Below are 25,993 nucleotides of genomic sequence, written 5' to 3' on the forward strand. Positions count from 1 at the left end.
TTGAAGTACCCGAATAGATGATGTGTGGGAAATCATTGGTTGAGGTTGCCTCTTTCTAAGGAAATCAGTATCTTGGCATCTAACTTGCCATTTAAGAACCTCTAGTCCAGGGAAAGTCTTTTAATTAACCCCTCCATTCTCCACCTCCTCATCAGCCTTGACATAACACAGGTGAAATGTGTCACATACATTTGCTCAGGGTAGTTCACTCCTTTTTCACTCTCAAATGAGATTTTGTCTCCATATATTTGTAAGCTTACTGGAGGGAATAAAAAAACATTAAAAATGAGCAAAAAAGAAAGACTGTTTTATTTCAGTTGCCTGTGTACATCAATATTGCACCATTCAGAAACACTCAGAACAACTCCACATGCAAGGAGCTTTAAGATCCTCAGCCATACACCATCCAGAACATGATACAGAAAACAGTGAACATGCATGTATTTTCCTTCTGATGAGCAGAAGTGTTCAAATTAAACTAAAGTGAAGTACAACCCATATAAAGCAAAACCCCATTTTAATTGGCTGCTGTGACCTAAGTAGGCAATTTTGTGGAATGTGTGATTATTTAGTGTCACATGTTGAATACTTACTTGTGTCTCAGCTTTTACCAAGTGAGCTTCCCTGTTCCCTCAATCTTCTAATACATCTGCAGGTAGAAGCTAAATAGCTCAAGTAATAAAAAACTCCCTCCTGAGACAGCTGCTTGCAATGTGAGGATTAACTGCAATCCTGTCCTTCCCACTTTTCATCATGATTAGTGAAGGTTCATATTATGTCCAGGAACCTCTGGTGGAAGTGTTTGGGGAAACAGACAGGAATCAAAATGGCAGAATAGAAATTACCAAACAAGCAAACAAAAGACCCCACTGAACATCAATTTTGTTTGGGGACAGTCCCTCATTGCCCAAATTCAAAACACCACCAGCAGTCCACGTATACATGCTTAATGCCAGGACTAAAACAAAAAGAAGCAGCACCATAACTTTAAGGAATCAGCTCTCAAAACAATTTTAGCAGATGTGGACCAAAAAAAAAATTGCCATTACAGAAACTGCATCTTGTAGCTAATCGAAGGATCAAAAGCCACACCACTACAAGCTTTGTCTCATGCCCATTCTTACCCAGCGTAAGAACCTGGACAGTTTGGTATAGACACCATATTTGCCTTTCTTTGCACATCCTTCTCCCCAGCTCACAATTCCAGTAACAAAATAAGTATCCTTATATCTGGTTACATGGGGACCTCCACTGTCTCCTTGACAAGCATCTTTTTGCTCTGTTTCATAACCAGCACAGAACATGTTTTCTGTTATTGCAAAGTTAGTGGATTGCTTGCAAGTGTTCCTATCAACATAGGGGACTTCAAGCACTTTCAGTTTTTTGGATAGTCGTCCACCTTCAAATTCACGCCCGAAGCCACTGACCATTCCAGATCTTTGGTTCATCAGAACTTCATTAGCAAAGTCTGCTTCAGGGAGGCACGCTGCGATAATGTACTCAGAAAATGTTATAGGTTCCTTCAGCTTTATTAAGGCTATGTCATTATCGTAAGTCTCGGCAATGTATTTAGTGTGAACAAGTATTTTATCCACAGTATGCATCGTTTCAGACTGTTCTTTCTTTTCTCTGTCCACTTCACCTGTGCAAGAGTAGTAAAATGGTCGTTAATATGGAAGGACCACAAGAAATTAAGAACAACCTTGAGAAAGGAGGAGAGTAGTATACCCATTCCTAACGCTTTGCCTAAGCCTTTATACCGTACAAGTAAACTTAAGAATGTATTGCAATGTTAATCAGCAGCACCTGGAGCAGTTTCATTTCTGAGCTTTTGCCTTATGGAGATTTTTGTGCCAATTTACAGAAAAGCATAAACCAATTCAGCTAAACTAACGCAGCTTTGGGTGGATGCTCTTACAGGAGCTTGGGTGTGGTTTATATCATGGAAGAGAAACTGGTCCGAGTCAAGACTAAAACAGTGCAAATAAAAAATTGTGCTAATCTGATGCCTCAGAAATAAAGCAGTCATAATTCCTCTTCCTCTAGTCCATGTGTCACAGCTTTCCTGAATGTCCCTGCAGAAACAAATCCGCATGCTTCTGATGGGCCAGGAATGATAAGCTTTCTGAAGAAGCACTACTTGGATGAACACAATGCTAGCCAACACTTGGAGAACCTTTGTTCTTAATCACTTCCAATTAGCTGGCAAAGAAGAAAGGGATGCGTCATTATCACCTTCCACATCAGCTGCCCCTCTTATTACAAAGCAGGTTTCCCGCAATAACAAGAAATTACAAATAGCAAACCACCACCAACAAAGTAACAAACCATAACAAATAAAGTAATAGGAGTACATCTCACATGAGATTTAGAGCACAGAGGATTAATCTGCAACACATACTCAGATATCACAGGAGTACAATAATCACTTACCAACAACCACTTTGATTTCTTTAGATTGGTTCATGCAATGAGCTGCAGTAAGTATAAAATTTTCATTCAAAATAGTTCCACCACAAAACTCTTCACCTTCCTCATTTAACAGAACAGCCTACGAAAGAAAAAAGGTAACTGCAGAATTAAGAAGAGTTTAACTTCAATGAGATATAAACAGTAATTGATTTCTCTGCAGAATACATACATGCTTGTTACTAGAACATGTACTGCTCCACAGGTGTCTTCTAATTATCACACGCACACACACATATGCTACAGACCGGCATGTGCCGCTACAGAGTCTCAATTGTCTTTACATGGCGTAGCTGTTTGGCTTCCACGTCACCTCACAGTGCTGAGTGACATCTTTTAGGAACAAGACACTGACTGAGCAGGGGGAGTGCAGTCCCCAAATCACCTCATCCCTTCGACATGCCACCCCAAAAAATTCCTGTCTGAGTTCTGTTCCCATTTGACCCCTACTTAGTGTCCTGAATACAGGAACTCATTTTAGCTGGTCCAAACTCAAGAGGATAACTTAGATATGAAAACGTATTTGTGAAGCAAATGCATGCTTTACTGACATGCTACCTAAACGGACTGCTAGCAGGCAGAACTGGAAGATGATGTGCAAAAACGGCACTGGTAGGCCAGCAGGACACAAAAGCCCTCTCTGGTGACAGGTTAAGCAGCACCATCTGAGATTGCACAAAGCCCTTAATTTCAAACTTTAAGGTTGCAGTTTGCAGAACAGCACATCTCAGTGCTCAGGTTCACACAATTCAGCTACCTCCTGCTACAAATGTCGTACTACATGGGTAACATTCAGAAGGCAACCAGGTAAAACGAACAATTGCACACTTTCCCTCAGAAACACGTTCCACTTACAGAGCACAAACACCAGATTTACCTGCCATGGACATTCGCCAAGAAGACACTCATCACCACCTACTATCCTGGTATCGACATAGGGAGTCTTGCCGCTCGCTTCATTGCCAGGACGGAGAGTTGGGCTTTCTGTGGTAGTCACAAAGTCCTCCTCCAGACTGGCTCCAGTTGTGGGATAGACGTCTTCATCACTGGTTACACTGCTATTATCAGTGGGCAAAATAACCGACCTTTTTTTCCTTTTCACAAAAACTTTTCCACAAGGATACTTGACTATAAAGGGAAGAATGTTAAAATTAGAGAAAGACAGAAACACCAGCACAAGTGCAAAATCCTTGACAACACCATCTCACAATAAATCAGTTAATGCAGCTATTCTCTTTTCAAAACACCAGCAGAACCTTGCATATGCATCAACAGAGGAAGATCAGATGGTTTGAAAAATGAAAGCCATTTCGTAGTCCTAAAACTTGTCCATAGGTTCAGTCTCTGTGTTCTGTTTTGTGTGTCACTGTTTTCCAACTATTTAAAGTTTAAAACATTATCTTCAATTGTTTACCATGCTATATTCACGTACCTGTTCTTACTAAAACCATCTTAATTAGGAAACAGAGTGCAGTGTTTTATTTTAGGAATAATATGGTTCATGACAGTAATTTATTATTAGTTATAAAGGATATAAAACCAAACATCATGAGTATATGGCTGATTTACCCCTCCCCCCAGGTTTGTTGAAATACAACAAAAGTGTACAAATGTAAACAGCATTAATCGTAATTACTTAATGTCATCAGTTACTATTTTGTTAGGTTAACTGAAATCTGAAGCAGAAAAGTTTTGGTGAGCTGCTGTTTTCTGTGGAGTGTAAGTGTTCAAGTAAATGAGATACAATCGCTTTTCTCCTGTCAACAGCAGAATTTACTCAGGTAATTCTGTGAGAGACACCTTGAAAGGGTTCCAAACCAGCCAGATTCAGATAGTCCATCACATGCCCTCACACATGGAAGGCTTTGGAAATCAAATCATTTGGTCTCAGTGTTAAATCTTTGTCATGTAGGACACTGATGGTTTAAAAGACCACTGCTATTTGTTTATTACGTGGCTCCATACCTGTTGAAACACAGCGTTTGCCATCCTCTGCTAGAACATACCCTTTTGCACAGGAACACAAAACATCCTTCTGTACACTTTTTTTGATACTGCAGAACTGCTCACAGTCACCATTGTTTATTTTGCAGTACTTTGGTATCACTGTGAAAGAGGAAAGTTTGGAGAAAAACTCTAAATAAACACTGACTTCAGAGAGGAGATTTTTAAGTTCACCAAATTAAACTGCACTTTTTAAACAGGATCTGTATCTCATACAATGCATTCACATCCACCACATGAAACACACTTGCCAAGTCCATGTGGGCCCAGTGGCCATGTCATGGTGAGCTTAAAAAAGCAGAGACAAATGACAGTGGAAGAATGAATAAAACACTAACAGAGGAGTCCAGATATTTGTAAATCATAAAATCATATAATCATTTGGGTTGGAAGAGACCCTCAAGATCATTGAGTCCAAACATTAACCTAACTCTGGCACTAAACCATGTCCCTAAGAACCACATCTACACGTCTTTTAAACGCTTACAGGGATGATAACTCAACCACTTCCCTGGGCACCCTATTCCAGTGCTTGGCAACCCCTTCTCTGAAGAAACTGTTCCTAATATCCAATCTAAATCCTCACATGATTCCTCCTCCTGCCTTAAAAAGCGCAACTCCTCATCACTCCCCCCAGTCCTGTGTCTGAACTTCAGTTCCACACCCTCCCCTCTTACTTCTTGGCTAGCCATACCCGCTGCAGAGACATAATGAGGGTAGCAGCTGTATGCCACAGAAGTCACACTCAGGAAGGATTTATATGCAAAAAAAATATTCCTTGCAAAACTGAAAAAATCTCTGCATTGTCTACTGAAATCTGCTTTCTTTGCTTCTTCACTGCTGTGAGCTGAGGAGGGAGGCTGTACTTCTGAGCTTGCAATAAAGGCTCTTTGATATCAGTTATACAAATCCTGTGCTTCTTAGTTTTACCATCATGTTTTGGGGCTTCAAGTTCATGTAACGAGGCACTATCATAATTAAGAAGGCTTTCTTTGGAGCAAATGCAGCTTTGGAGTATTCACTAACACGATCCAGCTGTAGAGCCACTAGGGCTTCCTGTTTCTGGCACTGTCCTCCAACTCATTGTTGACTGCCATCCTACTCTATGCATTTTTCCAAGAGGCAAATAATGCTCATTAAGAAAGAGCTAACTCTCTGTGTTTCAGCTCCCTGGGAAATTCACTGCCACAGTTCTCTAAAGCAGAAACCTACCAAATTCACAGTTCCTGCCTTGATAACCATCCAAGCATGAGCAAGTGTAGGAACCAATTCCATCTTTACACTGTCCACCATACTGACAAGGATTTGAGCTGCACTGGTTCCCATCTACAAAACAAACAAAAAAATCAAAGTATTGTAAGAGTGTAAGCATTTTCAGTGAACTCTCAAGGGGTGATAGTGTTAATAAACAATCTTTCATCCTTTCTTTTAAAACGTATGTCCCATGAGTTGCCACATTCCAGATGGAACAAACACTATAGACGAAATCATTCCAAACCAGCAATGATTCATACACACATCCTCAGTTTTGCAATCTGGTTTTGGTGGCGACTTTATAACAGCTTGTACACAATCCTTTTTTTGGTAGGAAAATAAAGTAATACCTCATGGTCAGAGTACACACCATTTACAATGAAGGTTGTAAACGCAGACAGGACATTTCTATGTTGCAACTACCGTCTAAAAATATTAACCTTTTGGCCTCTTGCATTTCTCTACAATTTCTGCATAATAACGACAACTCAACTTTTATTTCTTTAAAGGTCATCTCATCCCTTGTGCATGTCTTTTGCCTGCTGTGCTGTTCATTTAAATAAACTGACACCAGCTTATTAATCAGAAGATAAACAAATTAAAACAAAAAATGCTTTACAAAGCCCTGTTAAAGTCACGTGTGCAGGCCAAATTCCTGTTTTGTGGTGCTTACAGTACCAAAATTGTCCCATTTTATCCATCGAGGTATGTGCTTGAGCTTAAAAACATTAGCTCTTACATCACACTCCCTACATTTATGCTGGGAGCTCCCACATTTGAAACTTATTTTTTCAGCCTTTCTTCCTTTCTGCCACCTGGACACACCTGGCTGACCTGACTCCAGCTCCCCAGCCACATGTATCTCACAAACTCACATATGGGACAGTGAGGCTGCACTGCATTTGGAAGCATGTTTCATGTTGTAGCCCCTTCTCCCACCCCCACAAAGGTATCTCACTCCTGCACTGATGCTCACTGTGATGGTCTCTCCCATCCTGTCACCTGCTGTGACAGATTTGTTCACTCACCACATGATCCTGCTGGGTTCTTCTGCACTGTTCAATAAGAAAAGGAGGATATCCAGAGAAGTGACACTTGCTTAATAATTCATTGGTTGAGATAACATGTTCTTCAAATTTCTGTGTTTTACCACCCGTTCTGCTCCTGTTTGGAACAGCTGGAAGAACAGCAATGCCCACAGAGGAGACAAGATGCAAGAAGCTGCTCATCCTGAGGATCCAGCTTCCCACCTGCATGGTGGCTCTGGCCTGTGACCTCATCTGCTGCAGCTTTATCTGCCACAGGGTACATCTGCGGGGCTTGGTGTACTGCACCCACACCTCAACATCCCTTATGTACCTGCTCATGGCCAAAACCAACAGTGCTCCAAATGCTGCATCTGCATGGTCCACCACAGTGGCATTGAAGACTGATGCCCATCCTCAACAGAGGGGAGGCGAGACAACCATTTACCAAAAGCAAGGCAGACCCAAAGCCTGTAGCACTGCTCCTGGTTTCTGCCTCCTCTGCACTCCATTCTGCAGTGGTCTTAGCTTAGCAGCATCCTACTGTTAGAAACCATACTTGCTTAGTTTTTCCCTACACTGTAGTTGCTGCTGTGGTAATGAGTTTAATATTAATATTGCAGAAAAGCATTGCAGAATCCCCTACTTAGGAAGTGAGAACAAATTGTTCTAGTGACTTGGCTGAGGGTAGCTGTAGTTTTCAATACTTCTGAACACCAATAAAGCATTCATGGTTTGTGGTTTAAAATGTATGAAACTGGCATTTCCGCTAAGACCACTGGTGCTGATGTTCTGCTGCTGGTATTCTCATGAGGAAATGATTTGAAATTTTCCGCTCCTGCTCACTGCAACACTGACGCAGCTTGAAATTTCAGCCCGTAGGTTGCAGAGTTCACCCCCTGCTTAGACTGTGAGTTTGCATCTTCATGCAACTGTCTTCAATTTTCTGCAGACTCCAAAAGACAAAGCTGAGCTGTCTGTGGTCAACGTTTTTGAGGTACTCCTCCTAACACACAAGCTGGACACATACTTTCAGGAGAACATGTCAGCAAACACTAATACATTAAAAATCTGTCCTTGCATACTGGTTGCAAACACTAGAACCCTAATAAATACAACTCAGACCTCAGGAAGAATGGAAAAGACTGATGGATAGTATCTGCTAATCTACCTGCATATCTTCCTTGAATGTCAAACAGTTCTGTAGCAAACACACCACACAAAATGCTCTATAATACAAGAATCAACAACACTCTGGCATGGAAGGTGGCAGGAAATTGGCAAGCGACTGTGCGACACAGTTTAATACTTTGGGTTGGCTACAGCATGTAAGTGCCACCCTCATCTATGACTCTTTGCATCTTGAGTTCCAGCTGCCCCTCTGGAGGACAACTGACCGGCAGAGTCATACACCCAATTTCTGCTCCTCACTGTCCTTTGCGTGCAAAGGGATGCTATTCTTTTTTTTTGAGAGGACAAAGATCATCCCAGCAATTGGAGGCAGCTGAACCTTGCCTTTGAACGAAGCAACTGGGTGCAGGCAAGAGCAAGGCAGTAAATCAGATTCCTTCTTCAGCGGCAACACAAAGTGAGGGTGTCCCATGGTGAAAAGAGAAGCAGCAAGGGAGCAGGAAGTGGTTACTTAAGTGGTGTGTCCTTTTAAACCTTGCAATAAGGCAGTTTAATTCTCTAAACAATCGCAGAGTGTTTCTTACCTACATAGACATTCCAGAATTCCTCCTACAGGTACGTGTGGGAAAAGGGGAATAAAAGAAGACAGAGTTAGATGAGAATTACTGGATTCTATAGAAAAATAGTTGAATATTTGAGCTTTCATACAGAGGATACTTGTGGATAACAATTGTTAAAACAAATGTTTAAGTTACAGGCACATACAATGCCTTGCAGCCTGCTATTACTATTTAATAAATTAAAACCATATGAGCCACCTATAGTGCCCAGCTCTACAGAAACAAGTCTCATGCATTTTTCAGAAATATCTAAAACACCTTGAAGATTTCCTAATGTGACTCACTCCACATAAGGCACTTGATTTCTTGCATAACTGTATCTTTCCAGCAATTTTGACTGAATTTACTGACATTCCCACAATGCTAAATTCTCAGTCTCCCTCCCCCTCTCCAGATCCCCATGAATCAGGACCTCAGGAATCCTGAGATTTAAAAATATTTTGCCTGATTTGTGTTCTTTCCCTCTGCATAGAGAACTCCAGGCATGCTGTCTGTCCAAGACAGTCCTTTTCAGTGGCAGCTGGTCACCAGGCAGAACAGGCCTTGCTGTTTCTACTATAGATCAGCAACCCTTATACTCTGAAGTACCCTGGTGATGAACCCATGGCTCCCCACCCAGATTGTCTCATAGCCACCCCAAGAACATTCTGGCCATAAAGTAACGCTACAGTGAAATGAACCTGACCTCAGCTCCAGTTTCAGGGCTGTTCTAAACAGCCACATAGCTACAGCCAATGTTCCCAGCTCCCCTCCACCACCAGGTCACTTCAGGTTTTCAAATACTACCTGTTGTGCTGACCCCAAACCCCATAGTTGCTCCATCTCTTTAAGTCTCCCTTGAGCTTGCAAGCAGATCGCATTTCTGTCTAAAGTTAAGCAGCCATCAGGGTAGGGCAGGTGACACAAGAGTCACACATACAAACTTCATTCTGTGTGGGCAAATTACCATTAAGGCATATAAGAAATGTCCACAGGATACATTCTGTCTATTCAAATGCTGGAAAGAGAGACACAAAATGATAAGCACTGCAAAGCTGCTTCAGATAAGTTTGGCAAAATTCTCCCATGAAGTTCCATGTCAGCATTTGCCTTCTCAACCTTCCTGTGGACTCTCCACCTAAGAGCTCTTCAACGTGGTCATGAGACTCAGCTATGCCACCCAGACAGGGTGAACAGATTTCTAAGATGGGTAGTATCAAACCATTTAAAGGTCAAATAACTCACAATGGCAATTAAACAGATCAGAACAGATAAAAGAATGAAGGCTTTAACACGGAGTGTCCTTGCCAGGGCCAAATTAAGACTGTTATTGTATATTTATGCCTTGGCAATTCCAACTACAGTCAAAACCACTATTTATTCTTCGTGTTATATAATTGGGAGTAACTTGTGAGTTTTGATACCCCAGTGCAGAAGACCTCAATACTATTTTGTAAGCATGAAATATTAACATATAGACCTATGTTTCATATTAGTTCATCCTTACAGTTTTCTCCTGGTCTTCAAAGGCTTCTCTTGCTTCTTCTTTAGAGCAGCGCTCCTCATTGCATTCTCTTTCAATATTCCCTTGCTTCAATTCTTCCAAGAAAGAGTTTGCACGTTTTGTTCTTTCCAAGAACTTGTCAGCATTTTCTTTCTTGATGAATACTAGACAACAGAGAAAATTATACAGGTGTCAGGTAACATTTGGTCATAGTAAAGAGTCATTAGAAATAAGTGAAGTAGAAACAAAACCAAAATAGACTCTCTCACCATTCTACCTGTAAGCAACATTACCTGTGAGGTCAGTCCTCACACACACCAACAGATCTCAGGATCTCTGAGTGCAGTCTCTCTCTGAGAATCAGCAGCTCCTGGACAAACTGTTCCCCCCCCGCCAACTTCTACTGGTTTTAGTCTTGAAAATAAGAAGATGCAGGTTGCTGCTGAGGGCTTATGTTTCTGTTGCTTCTGCTCAAGACTCCAGCCTTGAACAGAATGCCTTTCCCTGAAGGCCAAGGAGACAGCATTCCTTGATTTGGTTTTAAAGCTGACAACCAGGCAACACCACCACCTGCTCCAGGGGCTTGTGGTGCAAAAACTAAATGACACACAAACTCAAGATGCAGTAAATTATCCACTGACAGATGGGAAAAGCTGTCTCACAGTCCAGCTCATGTATGAGTTCTGCCCTTCACCACCCCAAATCCCACTGTGCTACCCTGGGGTCTTCCTTCCCTCTTAACTACACTTCCCAATTGCCTGCAAAAATATTCCTCCCTTACTGGTATGTGTGCAGGTAGAGCAAAGGAAGCTGTGTTCTAAGCTTTAACAAAGAGCAGAAGTAAAATCAGTTTTAGCAGGAAAGTACAGCCTGAGGTCAATTTGCTGGGTTGGTTTATTCTTTTTAAGGCTTGGTGTCATGGAACTGTGAGACCTGCTGCCTTCAAGTTCAAGATGCAGGTAGCTGTTGACTTAAACTGAAGCCTCAGCGACATTAAACTCAGCTCAGCCACTTGGCTGTGTGAACAATACTGTTTACTCTCCAGTGACTTGTGCACACATTACCAGATAGCAAAAATAGAAACAACACTGGAGTAAATAAATTGCCAATTACCCTGTAAAAAGCATATATTCTAGGAAGGTTTGCAGAGTTTGGAAGCTGGCACTTATCTTCTAAACACCTGGAATTTAAAGAGAGTAAATGCTTTCCAATGACAGACTGGAGTGTGCAAGACAGTGATGCAGATGGGACTTCAAGGCCAATGGCTCCTACTCAGTGGTCAGTTTGCACGTACTTTCTGCAGCATTCTTCATGCAGCTCAATTCAGCAATAAATAAAATTGCTGATAGTAATCATATAGCCTAATATCCCCTAAGCGGACACAGAGGGGACTTATTCTGCTTTCACTGAAACTGATGCATCGGCCAGTGCTGTTTTTATCAACTGATCCCATAGAGCCCACGAGTACTTTAGTGTCCCACTTGTTCTGAAAAGGCTCCTTGCGAGGAAGACTTACAGAAAGTGTTTGCAACTTGTAGCTCAGCAACTTTTAGTTCATTCACCCGCTATCTTGTTTGCCCTTAAATCCCCCTCTGCAGTGACAGGAAAGCGACAGGATGCAGCCGGTGGGGTTATTGACTCTGTATTCCTTCGCCTCCACATTGCCCATGTAAGAGGATGTTTTTGTAAACTCGAACCAGCCAATTAGTCTTCTGAGGCTGGCCATTCTCTTTCCCAAGCTTTCTGTCATGCTTCCTTCTTTGGAGACATCAAGGAACAATAGGCATTGGTCAATTGAAGTAGGAGGTTCCAGAAACCTGTGGAAGACCTCATTTTAAAGCCTAAGCGGGCTGCCTCACTGAAGGAAGAGCTCACGACATTTGAAAAGCCGCTTGGCTGGTGCTGCTCCGGACTTTGGTGTTGACCCTAGTGGCACAGACAGAGGGTGGGGGGATGTGCTTCCCCTCTTTCCTCCTGCCCCTCCATGGCCAAGTGCACCCAGCCCAGCCTTGGCCAACCTTCCCCTCATGGACTTGAGCACCTCAGGCTGCCAGGGCAGCTGTCCTCCAGCAATCCCATTTTATAGGGGGGAAATAGGAAGGGGCAGCAGCCTGGGAAAGGTATTGGGGCACCACTGCGGGACATGGCTCCAGCACCCCGAGGTGCCCCCTGGGAGCTGCCTGCCCCCAAGCCGTAGCTCGCCCAGTTTTCGGCGGGGTGCGAGGAGCGGCACAGGTGCAGACGGTTTGGAAACCGAGCCCCCGGGAGAAGACGAGCCTTGGGGTGCACGCTCCCGTCCCCCGCCGCGGCTCCCTGCACAGGCAGGGACCGGCAGGGCCCCCTCCCTCGGAGGGAGGGCTGTCCCCCTTATGCACCCGAGATTCGAGACCCCAGCCCACAGCGACGACCCGCCACAGCCTCCCGCGTTCCCCCGGTAGCCACCAAAAGCTATGAGGAGTGGGACAACCTCCCCCACCTCGAAGAAAAAAAAAAAAAAGGGGAAAAAAAAAAGCAAAGGTGCCGCCTTACCGTCTCCTTCAGCCCGCAGCTCGCCCGCCAGCGCCGCGCAGAGCAGGAGGAGCAGCAGCCGGCCGGCCATGGTGGCGCGGAGCCCCCGCTGCTGCTGCTGCTGCTGCTGCCGGCCCTGCGGGACCGCGCCGCCGGCCGGCGGGACCGGACGGGACGGGACGGGACGGGACGGGACGGGACGGGAGCCGAAGCCTTCACCCCACTCGGGCAGGGAGAGACTGAAGCGGCGTTGCTTCACCCTGCCCAGAAATAGCGGAAGCGCCGGGGAAGGGGGAAACCCGCCGCGGGATCTCTCAGCCTGGGGTGGCGGCCTGATGTTGAGGCTCTTCTTAATTTTTTTGTTTTGTTTTGTTTTGCTTTTGTTTGTTTTGGTTTTTTCTTTGTTTTCTTTTCTTTTCTTTTTGAACATAAAGAAGCCGGCATTTGTAATTTTATGTTATTTGCAGGGGAGAATAAGTGAACCATCACTCCAATGAGCCAGAGCTGAGGTCAGCACTGCCCCGTCCAGTGCCAGCAGGTGCGGGGCTCAGTGCCAGGCTGAACAGGGGCAAAGCCGGGCTCCCACCCCAAAACATCTGCTGGCCTTGGCAGCTTCCACCTGCATTTCCCACATCCCAATGCTATAACCTGCTGGCTCCACACTTTCAACACCCAGGGCCTGGTGACCTCGGCCTGGCACTCACGTGGCCTCCATCTCCCCTTTTTTGGGGAGTTTCCCTTGGCTGTGCCCAGTGAGGTCTCTGTGCGCTGAGGAGGCCACACCTTTGGTGCTTCAAGAGCCTGCCATTGGGTCTCCTTCATCTTCTTGACTTGCTTAAACAGACTGTTCTATCAAAAATATACCTGAACCCCAGCTTTGTTTTGAAAAAAGTCACTCTGTGCAGCCATTAGTACTGGTTGTATTCTTTCTGCATTTTAGCCTTTTTCTGCAAGACAATGATTTGTTCATAAATGTCAGTATTTACACGGGAACATTACAGAGCAGAAATCATCCTATGGAGCATGGAAAACCCAAAACTATTCTAGCTCGAGGGGTCTGCAGGGATGATTTTGCAGTGCTGAGTGCCTCATGTCAATGAAAATGAGGTTTTATTTGCTGGTCACTGTTCCTAGTCACCTTCCTGGGAATATATTCTGCTGGCATATGTGTTTTCCTTTAAGGAGTAATAAGAACCTCTGGTGTATGTTTTCATACTGTAAGACCTCTTGCTTCTCTGGTCGCTGGAATGTGCTGCTTTTCCCAATTCAGTTCACTACTTAAATGAATAGTATTCTATTCTTCTATGTCAGAAAACAAGTTATAGGATGTTCAGTATTACGTGGCATATGTACTATATAATGTCAATGTTTTCCTGTAATAGAGTATGGTCAATTTTAAGTGTCCTATTTGCTGATAAGCTTTTGTGATTGAGTTGATATACAGCATGATTTGAATTAATCCAAAGTGTAAGATACTTAAACTATTTTCTAATGTCCTGGTCAGTTTTATCCATGATCTCCCTCACTTTTTCACTGGTTTGATGCCTAGGCTAGAAGGTGCGTTTTTTAATTGTATAGTTGATGGTGTTTTCATGCATTAAGACTTTAGAGAATGGTCTTTGGCAAGTGTTTTGCAGATGGTCAGGCAATTATTCTGTTCTGGTTTTAGATCTCAGGACAGAGAGTACAATTTAGATTATACTGGATGACAGATTAAACAAACATTCCATTTCATTTTCTCTATTCTTTATCAATGAGCATAATACCAAGGCAAAGATAAGATTAAATCAGTGGTATTCTTCACTGCTCATAAGTATAGGGTTAAATATTACACATAGTAGCCTTACTGCAATAACGCTTGTTGCAAGAAGACTAAAATCAAGTTTTCATAGCAGATTTGTAAATGTGAAATTAACCTTTTCCCAGCTTTCTTGTTCTGGAAGCTCTCTACAGTTCCTCCCTCTCAAATCTACCTATTGCCACTGCAACTGTAGGAGAAAGCTACTTTAATATAAGCTAAAAGAAACTCTATTTCTTATGCTATTGCATCATTATATTACAAGACTCATCAGCATAGGAAGTTGTGAAAGCCAGAAGCATAAATGTATTTCTAAGAGATTGCACACATTTGAGGACAACAGGTTCATTAAGGACCATTCAGTGCAACTTCTGGCTCAGGAAGTCTGTACATCACTGATTACCAGAAGCTGAGAGGGCAGCCAGAGGATCATGGTATGCTTGACATGTTGCTGACAGGCTTTGTCTCAGCATCTAGATCTGTCCCTCAGCAGAAATGGATGCAGAATGAGAGAGACTCGGAGTCCTATTTATTGTGACCATTCTGTGCCTGCTTGACAAAACATGCAAGTTTACAAACAATACTGGTAGGGAAGTTATTTTATATATTCAAGTTGGCATTAAGCTTGTTTGAAATCATTAATAGTGGTGTGGGTATCACACACCCAAGATAATGATGGAATGTTTCAATAGGGAAATGGCACAGTGGGACTGAGGGGCAAGAACACGATCTGGAAATGCTCTGGTTCAACATCATTAATCCATTTGATTCTTCAACCAGTCAATGTATTTGGATACCCTTGTGTAAACCCCGTAGCTGCCTTGAACAGCACAGCCCTTTCCCCAGCTGACAATCCCAGTCAGAAACCAAGTGTTCTTGTACTTTGTAGCATGAGGTCCACCACTGTCTCCCTTGCAGGAGTCCTTAACACCGGTCAGGTCTCCTGCACAGAACATATTCTCTGTAATATTTAAATCAGTCTCCTTTTCACATTGTTGTGTCTTTACCCGTGGCAAATCAACTCTCATCAGAATAGAAGAGGTGGCACCTCCATCTAGTAGGCGTCCCCATCCGCTCACTCTGGAGAACTTGATGGAGGACAGTTCATACACTGCAAACCGTTTTTCGGGCAAACATATTGGCACCACATAATCAGTGAGGTTCACGGGTGTTTCCAGACGCAGAAGGGCAATATCATTATTGACTTGTCCATTCGTGTATCCTTCATGAACTATTATCCTGGCGACTCCACTTTCTTGCTCAGTTTTCTCATCGTAATTTATTGCATGTTCACCTGGAAAAGTTATTAATGGCAGGTCATATCGGGCAGCTCCTTGGTTCCTCAGAAGCTTGCAGAGATAGGGGGTTTCTAGTCTGACACTTCTTAAGGACAAGTCCCTTATTCTGTCAAAGCCTGCACTTTTTGTCTCTTACTCTGGTTTGTCAGGATGAGAAGATGCTGCCGCAACAGCATCCCGATGACATGAGACGAAGATACATACCCAGTCTCACCCGAAGCTCTTTAGGATGAGTATAATCCAAACAATGAGCTGCAGTGACCACCCACTCTGGGGCAAGCAGGGTACCGCCACACTTTTCTTTCTGATTCTGTATTATAAGGGCCTGACAAAATAAAACAAATTTGTCTTACATTAAACGTGTACTTGATCTGAATCTCAGTAGTCAGGTGTTATATTACTTCTTTCTGGTACTTTATGCAACTGTGTTTGAGAATACAGTGCTGACTGAAGGATTTAGGAGGGGAGAGTCTTTCCATTGACATTTTCTCCATCTTATAGTATGGACCTGGCCTGTTATGGCCAAGAGCATTTCCCTGCAGGCTGCAGCTAAAATTCTTGATGACAGTAAGGTGAAGGGCTAAGGGGTTAGGAGATAGAAGAGCTTGTGTTACCACTCCACTCCTACGAAAGCAGTCACTCCAGAACAAGGCTAAGATGTGTGATTGAAACAGATGGATCTGCTGGCTATGGATGAAAAGGGAATTTGATTATCCAGACCTGGCACTTTTGATTAATTTTTTTACATAATAGATTTAAATGACTGTATTTAAGATAGTGATTTCATAAGAAAAAAAGGCAATGAAAGATTTCTGAAGACTTACTTGCCATGGACATTCACCTGGAGGACAGATTAAACCACCTACTATTCTCCCTCGTTCAGTTGCATTTTTTTTTGCCAGCACTGGTATTTTTCCACATGGGTATTTCACTGGAAAAACAAACAAACAAACAAACAAAACAATCCAATGGGCAGCAAGTGTGATTTTACCGCACTGAATTCACAGCAAAATGTGTAAGGTCTTCAGTGAAGTTATGTTAGCTGAAAACCTGGTTTTTAGTCTGGGAGCATGGGTTCTCAAAAGTAACTTCTAGCAACTCAGCAGGTAAGTAGTCTTTTTGTTTGGCAACAGCCAGAAATGTTTTTACAAATAGGCTGCAGGGCCGTACATTGTCATTGACATATAATCACCTACCACAGGAGTTTGCAAAAAGTGTACTTGCTTAAGAGAGATGTCAACACAATGAGGTAGGCTGCAGGCTGGAAAGCAGAAGTGACTCTGTCAAGCTTTGTAGTCTCCATGTTTTCAGTGACTCTGCTGACTTTAACTCAGCTGTACCAATTGCACAGCATCCACAGCATGGCGAGACATGGGCTTAAACATGGGACGTGCTATCACTTGTTTGGGTGGACCTGAAGATCTCCTAGGAGCAGACATTATGTTGTCTGGTATGCCTCCCAGCAGACTGTGCTTAGTTTGCTTGTGTCCAGAGCATCCTTGCTTCTTCCAGACTGCACAACTCAGTCTAAGGTCTGTTTTTAGCCTGCGCAAGCGTATGAAGATTGGCAATGAGAGAATCAGATCTCCAGGACTGGACCTGTGACTGACATGCAGTGCAGAGGAAGCCTTGGTGTTTTCAGTACATCCTTCACCCAACAGTTTTCGTTTCAAGACGGTTGTCTACCTTTGAGGTTTTTTGTGTGCCGTGTGGCTGTGCTGTAACTAAACACACCATCCCTTCCATCCAGCAGTCACTCTGTGATAATCATAAAATCAGAGGATCATAGAATAGTTTGGGTTGGAAGGGACCTTCAAAGGTCATCTCATCCAACCCCCTGCAATGAGCAGGGACATCTGCAACTAGATCAGGTTGCTCAGAGCCCCATCCAGCGTGGCCTGGGATGTCTCCAGGGATGGGGCATCTACCAACTCTCTGGGCAACCTGGGCCAGTGTCTCACCACCCTCATTGTAAAAACTTTCTTCCTCATGTCTAACCTGAATCTCCCCTCTTTTAGTTTAAAACCGTTGCCCCTTGTTCTATCACAAATGCTGTGGGGAGTGCTTGCTTTCTGTCACTTTGGGGGCCAGGGCCCTACAGTCTCTGCTGAGCTGAATTCAACATCTCCACAGATCTGTAATAGGCTGAATGTGCCAATCACTTCAGCTGATACAAAGACAGTATCAAGCTTTTACAGGTACAGGCAGGGTATGGAGGAACAGGACTAGCTCTTCGGTGGCAGCTGGTGAAAGATCAGCATAGATGTAAGACAAACCCAGCCCCTCTAATGCTGTATGTAGGAAAATGCAAATTTGGGAGTTTGAAGGGTATATCATGAGAGATGGACAGAAGGATGGTGAAGGGACTGGCAGTCTGGCAGTGATACAGTTTTGTCTCCTTGCAACACATGGTCAGTGCTACAGCTATTTTGGTCCCCAAGAAGCAAGCAACAACAAATACATCTTCCTTGCAGGGGAAGACATGCTGAAAAGCCCGTGGGGACTACTGAATTCTTTGTTCTCAGCTTTTAACAAAAGCAGCTTCTCCATCATGTGATACTGCAGAATCTGTTAATAAGGGATAAGCACATTAGTAGACATTTTTTTCCTACTGAAATTGCCGTTGTTGAGGGCTAGGTTGTCATTATCAGTTCTCTGCATGAGTGCTCCATTGAGGTGCATGTAGGGGGGCATCACCCCTCAAAATTACTTTGCATGCTTCCTGCAGCTCTGCCCATTATGTTCCTATCCCCAGGGGTCTCCTTTTCCCCTCTAATAAAGTAATTCAAGTAGGCATCTGCAAGAGTCAGGTGCCAGCTTATGTACTGGGAAAATAATTAACTTGAGCTACCTTAGTCCCAATTGAAATTTACCTTGTCAGATGAGTGAGAGAAATATCTGGCCATAGTGTCTAGAGGAATACCAAAAGTGTATTAGTCCTATCGAATAGAAAAAAAAAAAAAGAATAACTGGTTTTCTTTGGTTTTAATCAGCCTCTTCCCCTCTTGACTCCTGTGCTGAAATAAATATGGTAATACAATCCATGGTCACAATTTCAGACTGGAGATCCAACAGTAAAACAATGCTGCCCCCAAAATAAGCTGAAACAAAAAAGGTCTTGTGAAGCCCAGAGCCCCTCCACTCACCAGAAACCCCTCAGCCTGACCCCAAATCCCTGACTACCTCCTGCTCTGCTTTATTTAGACCACTTGGCCGTGAGCTTGTCTCCACTTCTCAGTTCTCTTCCACTAGACCAGAGGCGAGAGTGCTCCCCAAGAAGGAGTCAGGGCTTCAGCTCCCTCCTCGCTCCTAGCAGGTGGGATGTTCAAACTTGAATTTCCTGTGTCCCAGAGGAGCAGACCTCTGGGGGTGGGAAGGAGAGGTCCCAAAGGCTCCCTGCTCAGCGTGCACACTTTGCCAGCTGCTTTTCTGGGGTATCTAACTTCAACCAGAACCCAAATGGACCGCTCTGGACTTTGCCCTTAAAGAAGAGGCGTGGAGCAGGTGGTTCTGGGTTATACCTCGCACCTCATGATGTGTAGGTGTCAAAAACTTATTCTAGGGCTGGCTTAGACTTAGCATCGGGCTAGCAGTATCTTACCTTGGGGAATGCAGGACATGCCATCACTCGCTAAAGTGTAGTCATCAGCACAGAAGCACATGCGTTTTTCAGACTGTTCATCAGTGCAGTACTGTTCACAGCCACCATTGTCATAAATGCACTGCAGTTTGTCTGCCACGGCTAAAGCCAGAGAAAGAGCATTTAGGTTTCCAAATATGGATTTTGGCGCTTAACATGAGTCAACTGCAACTTGAAGTGTTGACAGGGAAGCAAGGCACACAAGCAGATTCCTGGGATTTATGTAGACCGCATCAAAAGCATGTTCCATTTGGCAAAAGCTAGGGAGGTCTGGCTCTCCAGGGATTAGGGAAGAAAAGGCTGTGCTTAAGAAGCATACAGCTAAAATTAAATTAGTGTCCATTTATTCAGTAGCTGAGCTGTCTGAAGAATGAAGGTGGTGTAATTGTGTGCTAACCATTGTAATATAGAACTGAAAAATTATAACTATTTCGTATTTTGCCATTTGGCAGAAGGATGCTCTGGGATGATCATTGAGGCTGTCTGGTGAGACTTGACAAGTGCCTGGTCCTTGTTTTAGCTCAGCGTGTTCTGGGGGTATAAGAGTAGTGGTAAATATGCAGTGACCACTGAAATCAGTGGAAAGAGGTATATTGACTTCATTAACTGCTGGATCTGTCCCCTCAGGCTTTGTATGACTCATGTGTGTTGTGGTTCTCCTTCACATACTGCACCATGCTTCTGTGTCAAAGTAACTTCAGCACTTGGGTAGGAAAAAAATAAATCCTCCTTTTCTCTCAGATGGTGCATGAAAAGCAATTTTTTTCACAAAGTCATCATAGGGTAATAATTATCTTGCTGCCTTGCAGTGCCTGACTGCCAGCCGGTTATTTCCATCGCTCGTCACCGCAGGCAGTGTGACCAGTAGCTGTCACTGCTAGAATGATGCAGAATGATAGTGACTGCTACTGTTTATCTCAATGCCTTGCATTTGAATTAATAATGGCATTTTAATTTTGTTAAGCTATGCCAGAGCTGACCTTTTTCACAGCTTTTGCCCTCGTATTCAACGGGACAGCGGCAAACGTAATCCTGAAACTGGTCATCACAGCTCCCGCCATTCTGACAGGGGTTGGAGTCACACTGGTTAGGGTCTGTAAAAACATTCAGTGTCAGTCTGGCTCACATGGAGAGCTGCAGCAGTGGGAGCATTTTTGCAGCTGCTGGAACATCCCGAATGATCGTACCGGAATAGATGTGCCAGAACTCTTTCTGGAAGAAAAAGATGTGAGATTTAATTAAATAAAAATTAACTTCTGTTAAGTCCTATAGCCCTTGTAGCACGGGAAGGGTTACACACAGCCACAGCGATGCCTCTTTTGTCTTTATAATTTATGCAAGATGACATGCATTAAATATTCCACATTATTTTCTACATTCTACATTATTTTCTACATTCTGCATTATTTTCTTATACAAATAGAAAAGGGCACTGTGTAACACACACAGAGAGGTTATGCATCAAAAAGCTCTGTATAGTTGAGGTAAGATCGAGTGAAACAGATGTCGAACAATACAATAATTTAAGGTATTATGGAGTCAGGAATTACTGGGAGGCCAGGGAGATGACTTAGAGAGCATCCACTTTCCCATCACCCCCCAGACCAGTGCTGCCTGGAGTGGGCCATGCAGTCTGCCCTCCGGCAACTCACTCTGCTGCTGCATGTCCCCCATAAATATAAAAGAAAAATGCAAACAGCAGGACAAGAAGTGCTTTTTTACTTTCACAGTTTAAAGTGTCAAAGAACTTAAAAGGGGCATATATGAAAGATGGGCACAGACTTTTTTGCAGGGTCTGTTGCGACAGGACAAGGGGGAATGGTTTTAGAGTAATAGAGGGGAGATTCAGGCTAGACAGGAGGAAGACATTTTTTACACTGATGGTGGTGAAACACTGGCCCAGGCTGCCCAGAGAGGTGGTCGATGCCCCATCCCAGGAGACATTCCAGGCCAGGCTGGACGGGGCTCTGAGCAACCTGATCTAGTTGCAGATGCCCCTGCTCATGGCAGGGGGTTGGACTAGATGAGCTTGGAAGGTCCCTTCCAACCCAAACTATTCTATGATTCTATGAAAGCACACCCTAGATCAGGGATGTGAAACTCATTTTCACCAGGGGCCACATCAGCCTCGCGGTTGCCTTCAAAGGACCGAATATCATTTTTGGACTGTATACGTGTAACTACTCCTACATTTATTACCCGCCCTAGAGTAAGGGGAGTCCATCTGACTGTGAGCGCCCACCGAGCCTCATGTTACTTACTGTCCTTTCATCATCACGGTAAATCTCTCTTGCTTCCTCAAAGGAACACTTTTCTTCCATGCATTCTCGCTCCAGTGACCCCAGTTTTATCTCTTCAAAGAAGCTGTTGGCTCGTCTTGACCGTCGCAAAACGCTGTTTGCCTCTTCCTGCTTTAGAAAGACTGGAAAATAGTGGCACGTTCTGTTTGTTGTACAGCTGTCCCCTCCAGACAGAAAGGAAGGGGAGAGGATTTCCCCTGAAAGTTTTTTCTGCTTCCCAAGCTTTTTATGAGATGCTTTAGAAAAGAAATGGGCCAATGTGAAAGAGCCTCCTTCCCCTGGCCGGCGCCTCAGGTGAGGTGGCAGCACACAAGTACAGAGCCCGAATCTGAAGAGCAGATGCCGTGTTACACCAGCACTACATGTCAGCAACTCCTAAGGTCCCATCACACATCATTTAGTAGGCCTCAACAGTCGCAGCACAGTTTCTTCCAATTCTAGCAGCCAAAAATCACGTGTTGCTTTATCTAGTGCTGACGTACATGTGATTTTCTTCCAGTCACCCCATCTCCCCAGAACTCCATTCCTCACCGGTGTTATCTCACACCCCTTCACCCTTTGGCCCAGCAGAAGGGACTTCCCCTGCTACTGGTAAACCACAATTTTAGAACCACTGTTTTAGTATGTTTATTTTTAGTTTTCTTCTGTTAAAAAAGGCAACTTTAAGGTACATAGGGAAGGCTGGACAATGCTGTTTGCATTGCAGATGGCTCCTAGCTGCTGCCAGCACCATAGACCACAGCCATGTGGATCTTCTCCCGCTGCACCCTCTGCCATGCTTTGGAAAGACATTGGTACGCGGCTGCAATAGCAGATGTGAGCAGGCCTTACATCATAGAGCTATGTCAACTTCCAACCAACAGAAATGTGCACTGAAAGAGCTGATGGCATTGTCACCACACTGATCTGCTCCTCAGCTTCAGGATACAAGCACATCACACAACTACACCTTCCCAGTATAATTCAGTATAGTGAACAAGAGGTCTCAGTGCTTTCACTCCATGTACTACGCAGAAAAAGTCTTGAAATAATTAATTTTGAAATTTTTTCTCCTCCATGTCACTAGGGGATTCTGGAGCTTCATGACAACAACTTACATTTTAGCGCTTTTAACTATTTCACCTGGATTGTGGGTAGATTTGGTGACTGGGGCTGATGTGTATTGCCTGCCTTTCTCACAGAACATTATCCACTATGTGACCCCTGAGAGAGCAGGCATTACCTCCTACCTACTGGAAGGGATGTTGTTGCTGATGGACAAGACACATGTGTCCTCTCCCTCATACATGCAAAAATGAATCCTGAGAGGGTTTATTCCAGTCTGGTGAGTTGTCTCTAAACATTTGTGGCTAATCAGAGCATTTGCTGAATTACATGCAAAGTAGCAGTGATTTTCCATGTGTGTCAAAGTTACTTAAAGGAATAAAATATTGTGTGGTGTGCATTGAATTTATCTCGGGGTGCTTCCTGCTGCCCAGTAGAAAAGGATCTGGGGGTGTTGGTCGACAGTTGTAGATGTGGCACCTAGGGACATGGTTTAGTGGTGAACTTGGCAGTGTTAGGTTTATGGTCGGACTCGATGAATGGAATAGAATAGAGTAGATTTCAGCTGGAAGTGACCTGCAATGATCATCTAGTCCAACTGCTTGATCAATTCAGAGTTCACCAAGTTAAAGCACATTATTAGAAGCATTGTCCAAATGCCTCTTAAACACTGACAGTCTTTTCCAACCTAAATGATTCTATGATTCTGTAAACACTTGCCCACTGTAGGAATGTCAGCTGGGTCTTTCTGCTGAGATTTTTAAGTCAGGCTGTGTGCATTTAATATGGCTTTGTTTAAAGGCTTGTAATTAACCTTACACTGCAGATACATGACACATGTATCATTGCACAGGCTCCAACAGAGGAGTGTGCCTGGGTGCGGTGGCTGGGGACATCCTCCTGCTTTTTTTGTGGCATTCTCCACTTGTTTACATTGGAACATTTCAGACTTTGCTACGTATTTTTTCCAGCTTTGTTCCTTGCAATGCAGGAGACCTAGTCAATGCCTAACTGGGAATCTGAAAGCACTGGGGCCGCTTTATTAATTTTGAAGCTGATTTTCAGACACTTACTGGATACTGAAGAGCTACCGCCTCACTGCTTTTTACTGCTGCTGAAACAGCATGGATCTTCACCTCTTTAATTTCTCATCAGCTGAATGACAGGTGATTCTCAGCTTTGAAAAATACCCCAATTCAATATGAAAAAACAATAAACCCAAATCCATGTTTCTGCCCAGTGGGCAGACAGTCGATGGTGTACCCACAGTGAGAGAATAGATTGACTTAGCTGCGTTGAAGTGCTTTTCCTTAGGTGGCAAAACAAGTGCATAGATGCCATCACCGAAAGCAAACAAGAGCCTTAGAATAACTCACAGGCACAACCAGAGGCAGGACAAACATGCGACAGTGCTCAAAACTTGCAATGAGAATTAAGTCTGAGTAACAGGAGAGAGGTCCATTGCCAGTAAACATAATTACAGCCATATCCTACGACATACCTGCATCCAGAGAAAGAGGAATCAGCAGCGGGAAGCAGAGAAGCAAAGCCACGCACTGCCTGGAAACCATGATGAACCCCGTGAGCCAGCGTCCCGGTTGTGTATTGACATTTCAGCAAGGACTGTTTGGCCGAAGAGCTCCGCTCCAAATGCTCAGAGCAAGAGGAGGGGCCGGCGAGTCATGGAAACAGGGAAAGATCCGTGACAGTCCAGCAAGCTGAGCAGAAGGTCACACACAAATCCTGCAACCTGCCCTTTTCACACAATCAGGAGCTGGGTTCTGAAGCGTGCTCTCCCGACCTGTACAAAGGCCGTGCTGGTTACACACGCTGCTACCCTGGGCCTTCATTTTATACCTAACACACCTTTTTCTTGATGAAACATAAAAGACCCTGTATACGTGTGACTTGGCATTAATTCGGCCACGTAGCCCAGCATGCAGAGAGCAGAGACATGATATTTACCTTGAATTGACAGTTGAGGCAGGGCCTTTCAGTGCTTTGGAATATGATCGAACTGCTGACATTTGTCTTTTCCCATTTCTCCACCATCAACTGAAACTCTGCACTTCTGGCTGAGTTCACTTGGAGACACTAATTAACCAGCAAGAGACACCCTGTGCTGGTTCTCTCCATCTTTACTGCAGGACCCATGTGGTCTGCTCAAGTTGTACCAGCTGGAAGAGGCACTGAGCTGATCCACATTACATGTCATTAGTAACGAGAGGGGTTTGAGGGGCTGATCTGCAGATAATACTTTTTCTGGAACCTGAGCAGTCCTCTGATTTAATGGAAATCAATTAATGGCATCAGCCTAGAGAGCTGACAACATGCTTGGGGAAATATTTACTTAAGATAGCAGCGAGGTAAAGAGCATGTTTGCTTATGAGAAGTGAAGCATTGCCTGGGGGCTGGAGTATTTTCCAGGCTGTTCTCCCCTTCCTGCCTGGAAAGGAAGGAGGATCAGCTCTGCATCTGGACGCCACCCCAAAGAAAAGCGACAGCTGGATTTTCACTGTGCTGCCAACGCTCAGCGTCACTCCTGGCCATTCTTCACACACTTTCCTGTTAGTGGTGGTGCGCATAGCTGGGTGTCCTGCTTTGAAATGGCTTTCCCAAGAGAGGGCATCCCAGCACTCCTCTGGATGGCAGCCTGGCTCATTCCCAGCTGCCTGGGTCATGGGTCAGTCGGGGATGGATGGCAGGTCCCAGGGCAGAGGAAGGAGGCCAGTTATTGGAATACAAAAGGAGCTACAGCAGTCCTAAGCTGTCCCCATCTCTGCTTTTTGGGAACCCTCTCCGCACCTCATAGCGTGTCAACACGGTCCTCGTTCCTTGTTCACTTGGCTACAGCAGTGAGCTGAAAATAGCAAGGGCATGTTTGGCTTATCGAGACCAAAGTTAAGCTTGTTGGAGCTGCTTGAAAATTTCATAGAATCGTAGAACCACTTTGGTTAGAAGAGACCCTTAAGATCATTGAGTCAAACCATAACCTAACACTGTCACTAAACCATGCCCCTAAGCACCACATCTACAGGTCTTTTAAAGCCCTCCAGGGATGGAGACTCAACCACTTCCCTAGGCAGCCTGTTCCAGTGCTTGACACCCTTTCCATTTCATTTTGTTCCATCTTTTTGAGGAAAGATCTGTCCCCATCTAGTCGAATGAGTCACGCCGGTCAGGGCATGAGGCTGTGCCTCCCACTCCTGAGGCCAGCCTGGGTCTGCTCCTGTTGTTCCCCAAGCAGTTTCCCAAGTGTTTCCTGAGGCTGGGTAGGTACCTCCTTGCCAGGGAGGATGGGGTGGCCACCACTCCACAGCGCCATTACAGGACCTCTGCACCACAGCACCCCTTCACTTTCTCATCTAGTTTGCAGATCCTGCACATCCTTTAAGACTGATGCAGTATTATCCTCCTTC

The 25,993-nt window shown here is 44.3% G+C and overlaps 2 protein-coding genes across 2 annotated transcripts; both read right to left on the reverse strand.

Annotated features, from left to right (window-relative positions):
• Positions 1–1,001: 1,001 nt before the first annotated feature.
• Positions 1,002–12,594, reverse strand: F10 (coagulation factor X). The gene is made up of 8 exons (XM_065647304.1): positions 12,516–12,594; positions 9,990–10,150; positions 8,468–8,492; positions 5,686–5,799; positions 4,435–4,575; positions 3,347–3,597; positions 2,434–2,551; positions 1,002–1,642 (listed from the first exon to the last, which is right to left on the reverse strand). The coding sequence occupies exons 1-8, from the start codon at positions 12,583–12,585 to the stop codon at positions 1,095–1,097; spliced, it is 1,428 nt and encodes a 475-aa protein (XP_065503376.1). The 5' UTR covers positions 12,586–12,594; the 3' UTR covers positions 1,002–1,094.
• A 2,320-nt stretch (positions 12,595–14,914) lies between these two features.
• F7 (coagulation factor VII) lies at positions 14,915–24,145 on the reverse strand. The gene is made up of 8 exons (XM_065653763.1): positions 24,076–24,145; positions 21,492–21,652; positions 20,418–20,442; positions 20,211–20,324; positions 19,192–19,332; positions 16,415–16,521; positions 15,795–15,915; positions 14,915–15,586 (listed from the first exon to the last, which is right to left on the reverse strand). The coding sequence occupies exons 1-8, from the start codon at positions 24,143–24,145 to the stop codon at positions 15,048–15,050; spliced, it is 1,278 nt and encodes a 425-aa protein (XP_065509835.1). The 3' UTR covers positions 14,915–15,047.
• Between the last annotated feature and the right edge of the window lie 1,848 nt (positions 24,146–25,993).

The sequence above is a fragment of the Caloenas nicobarica genome, chromosome 1, assembly GCF_036013445.1.
Source record: "Caloenas nicobarica isolate bCalNic1 chromosome 1, bCalNic1.hap1, whole genome shotgun sequence".
Classification (NCBI taxonomy): domain Eukaryota; kingdom Metazoa; phylum Chordata; class Aves; order Columbiformes; family Columbidae; genus Caloenas; species Caloenas nicobarica.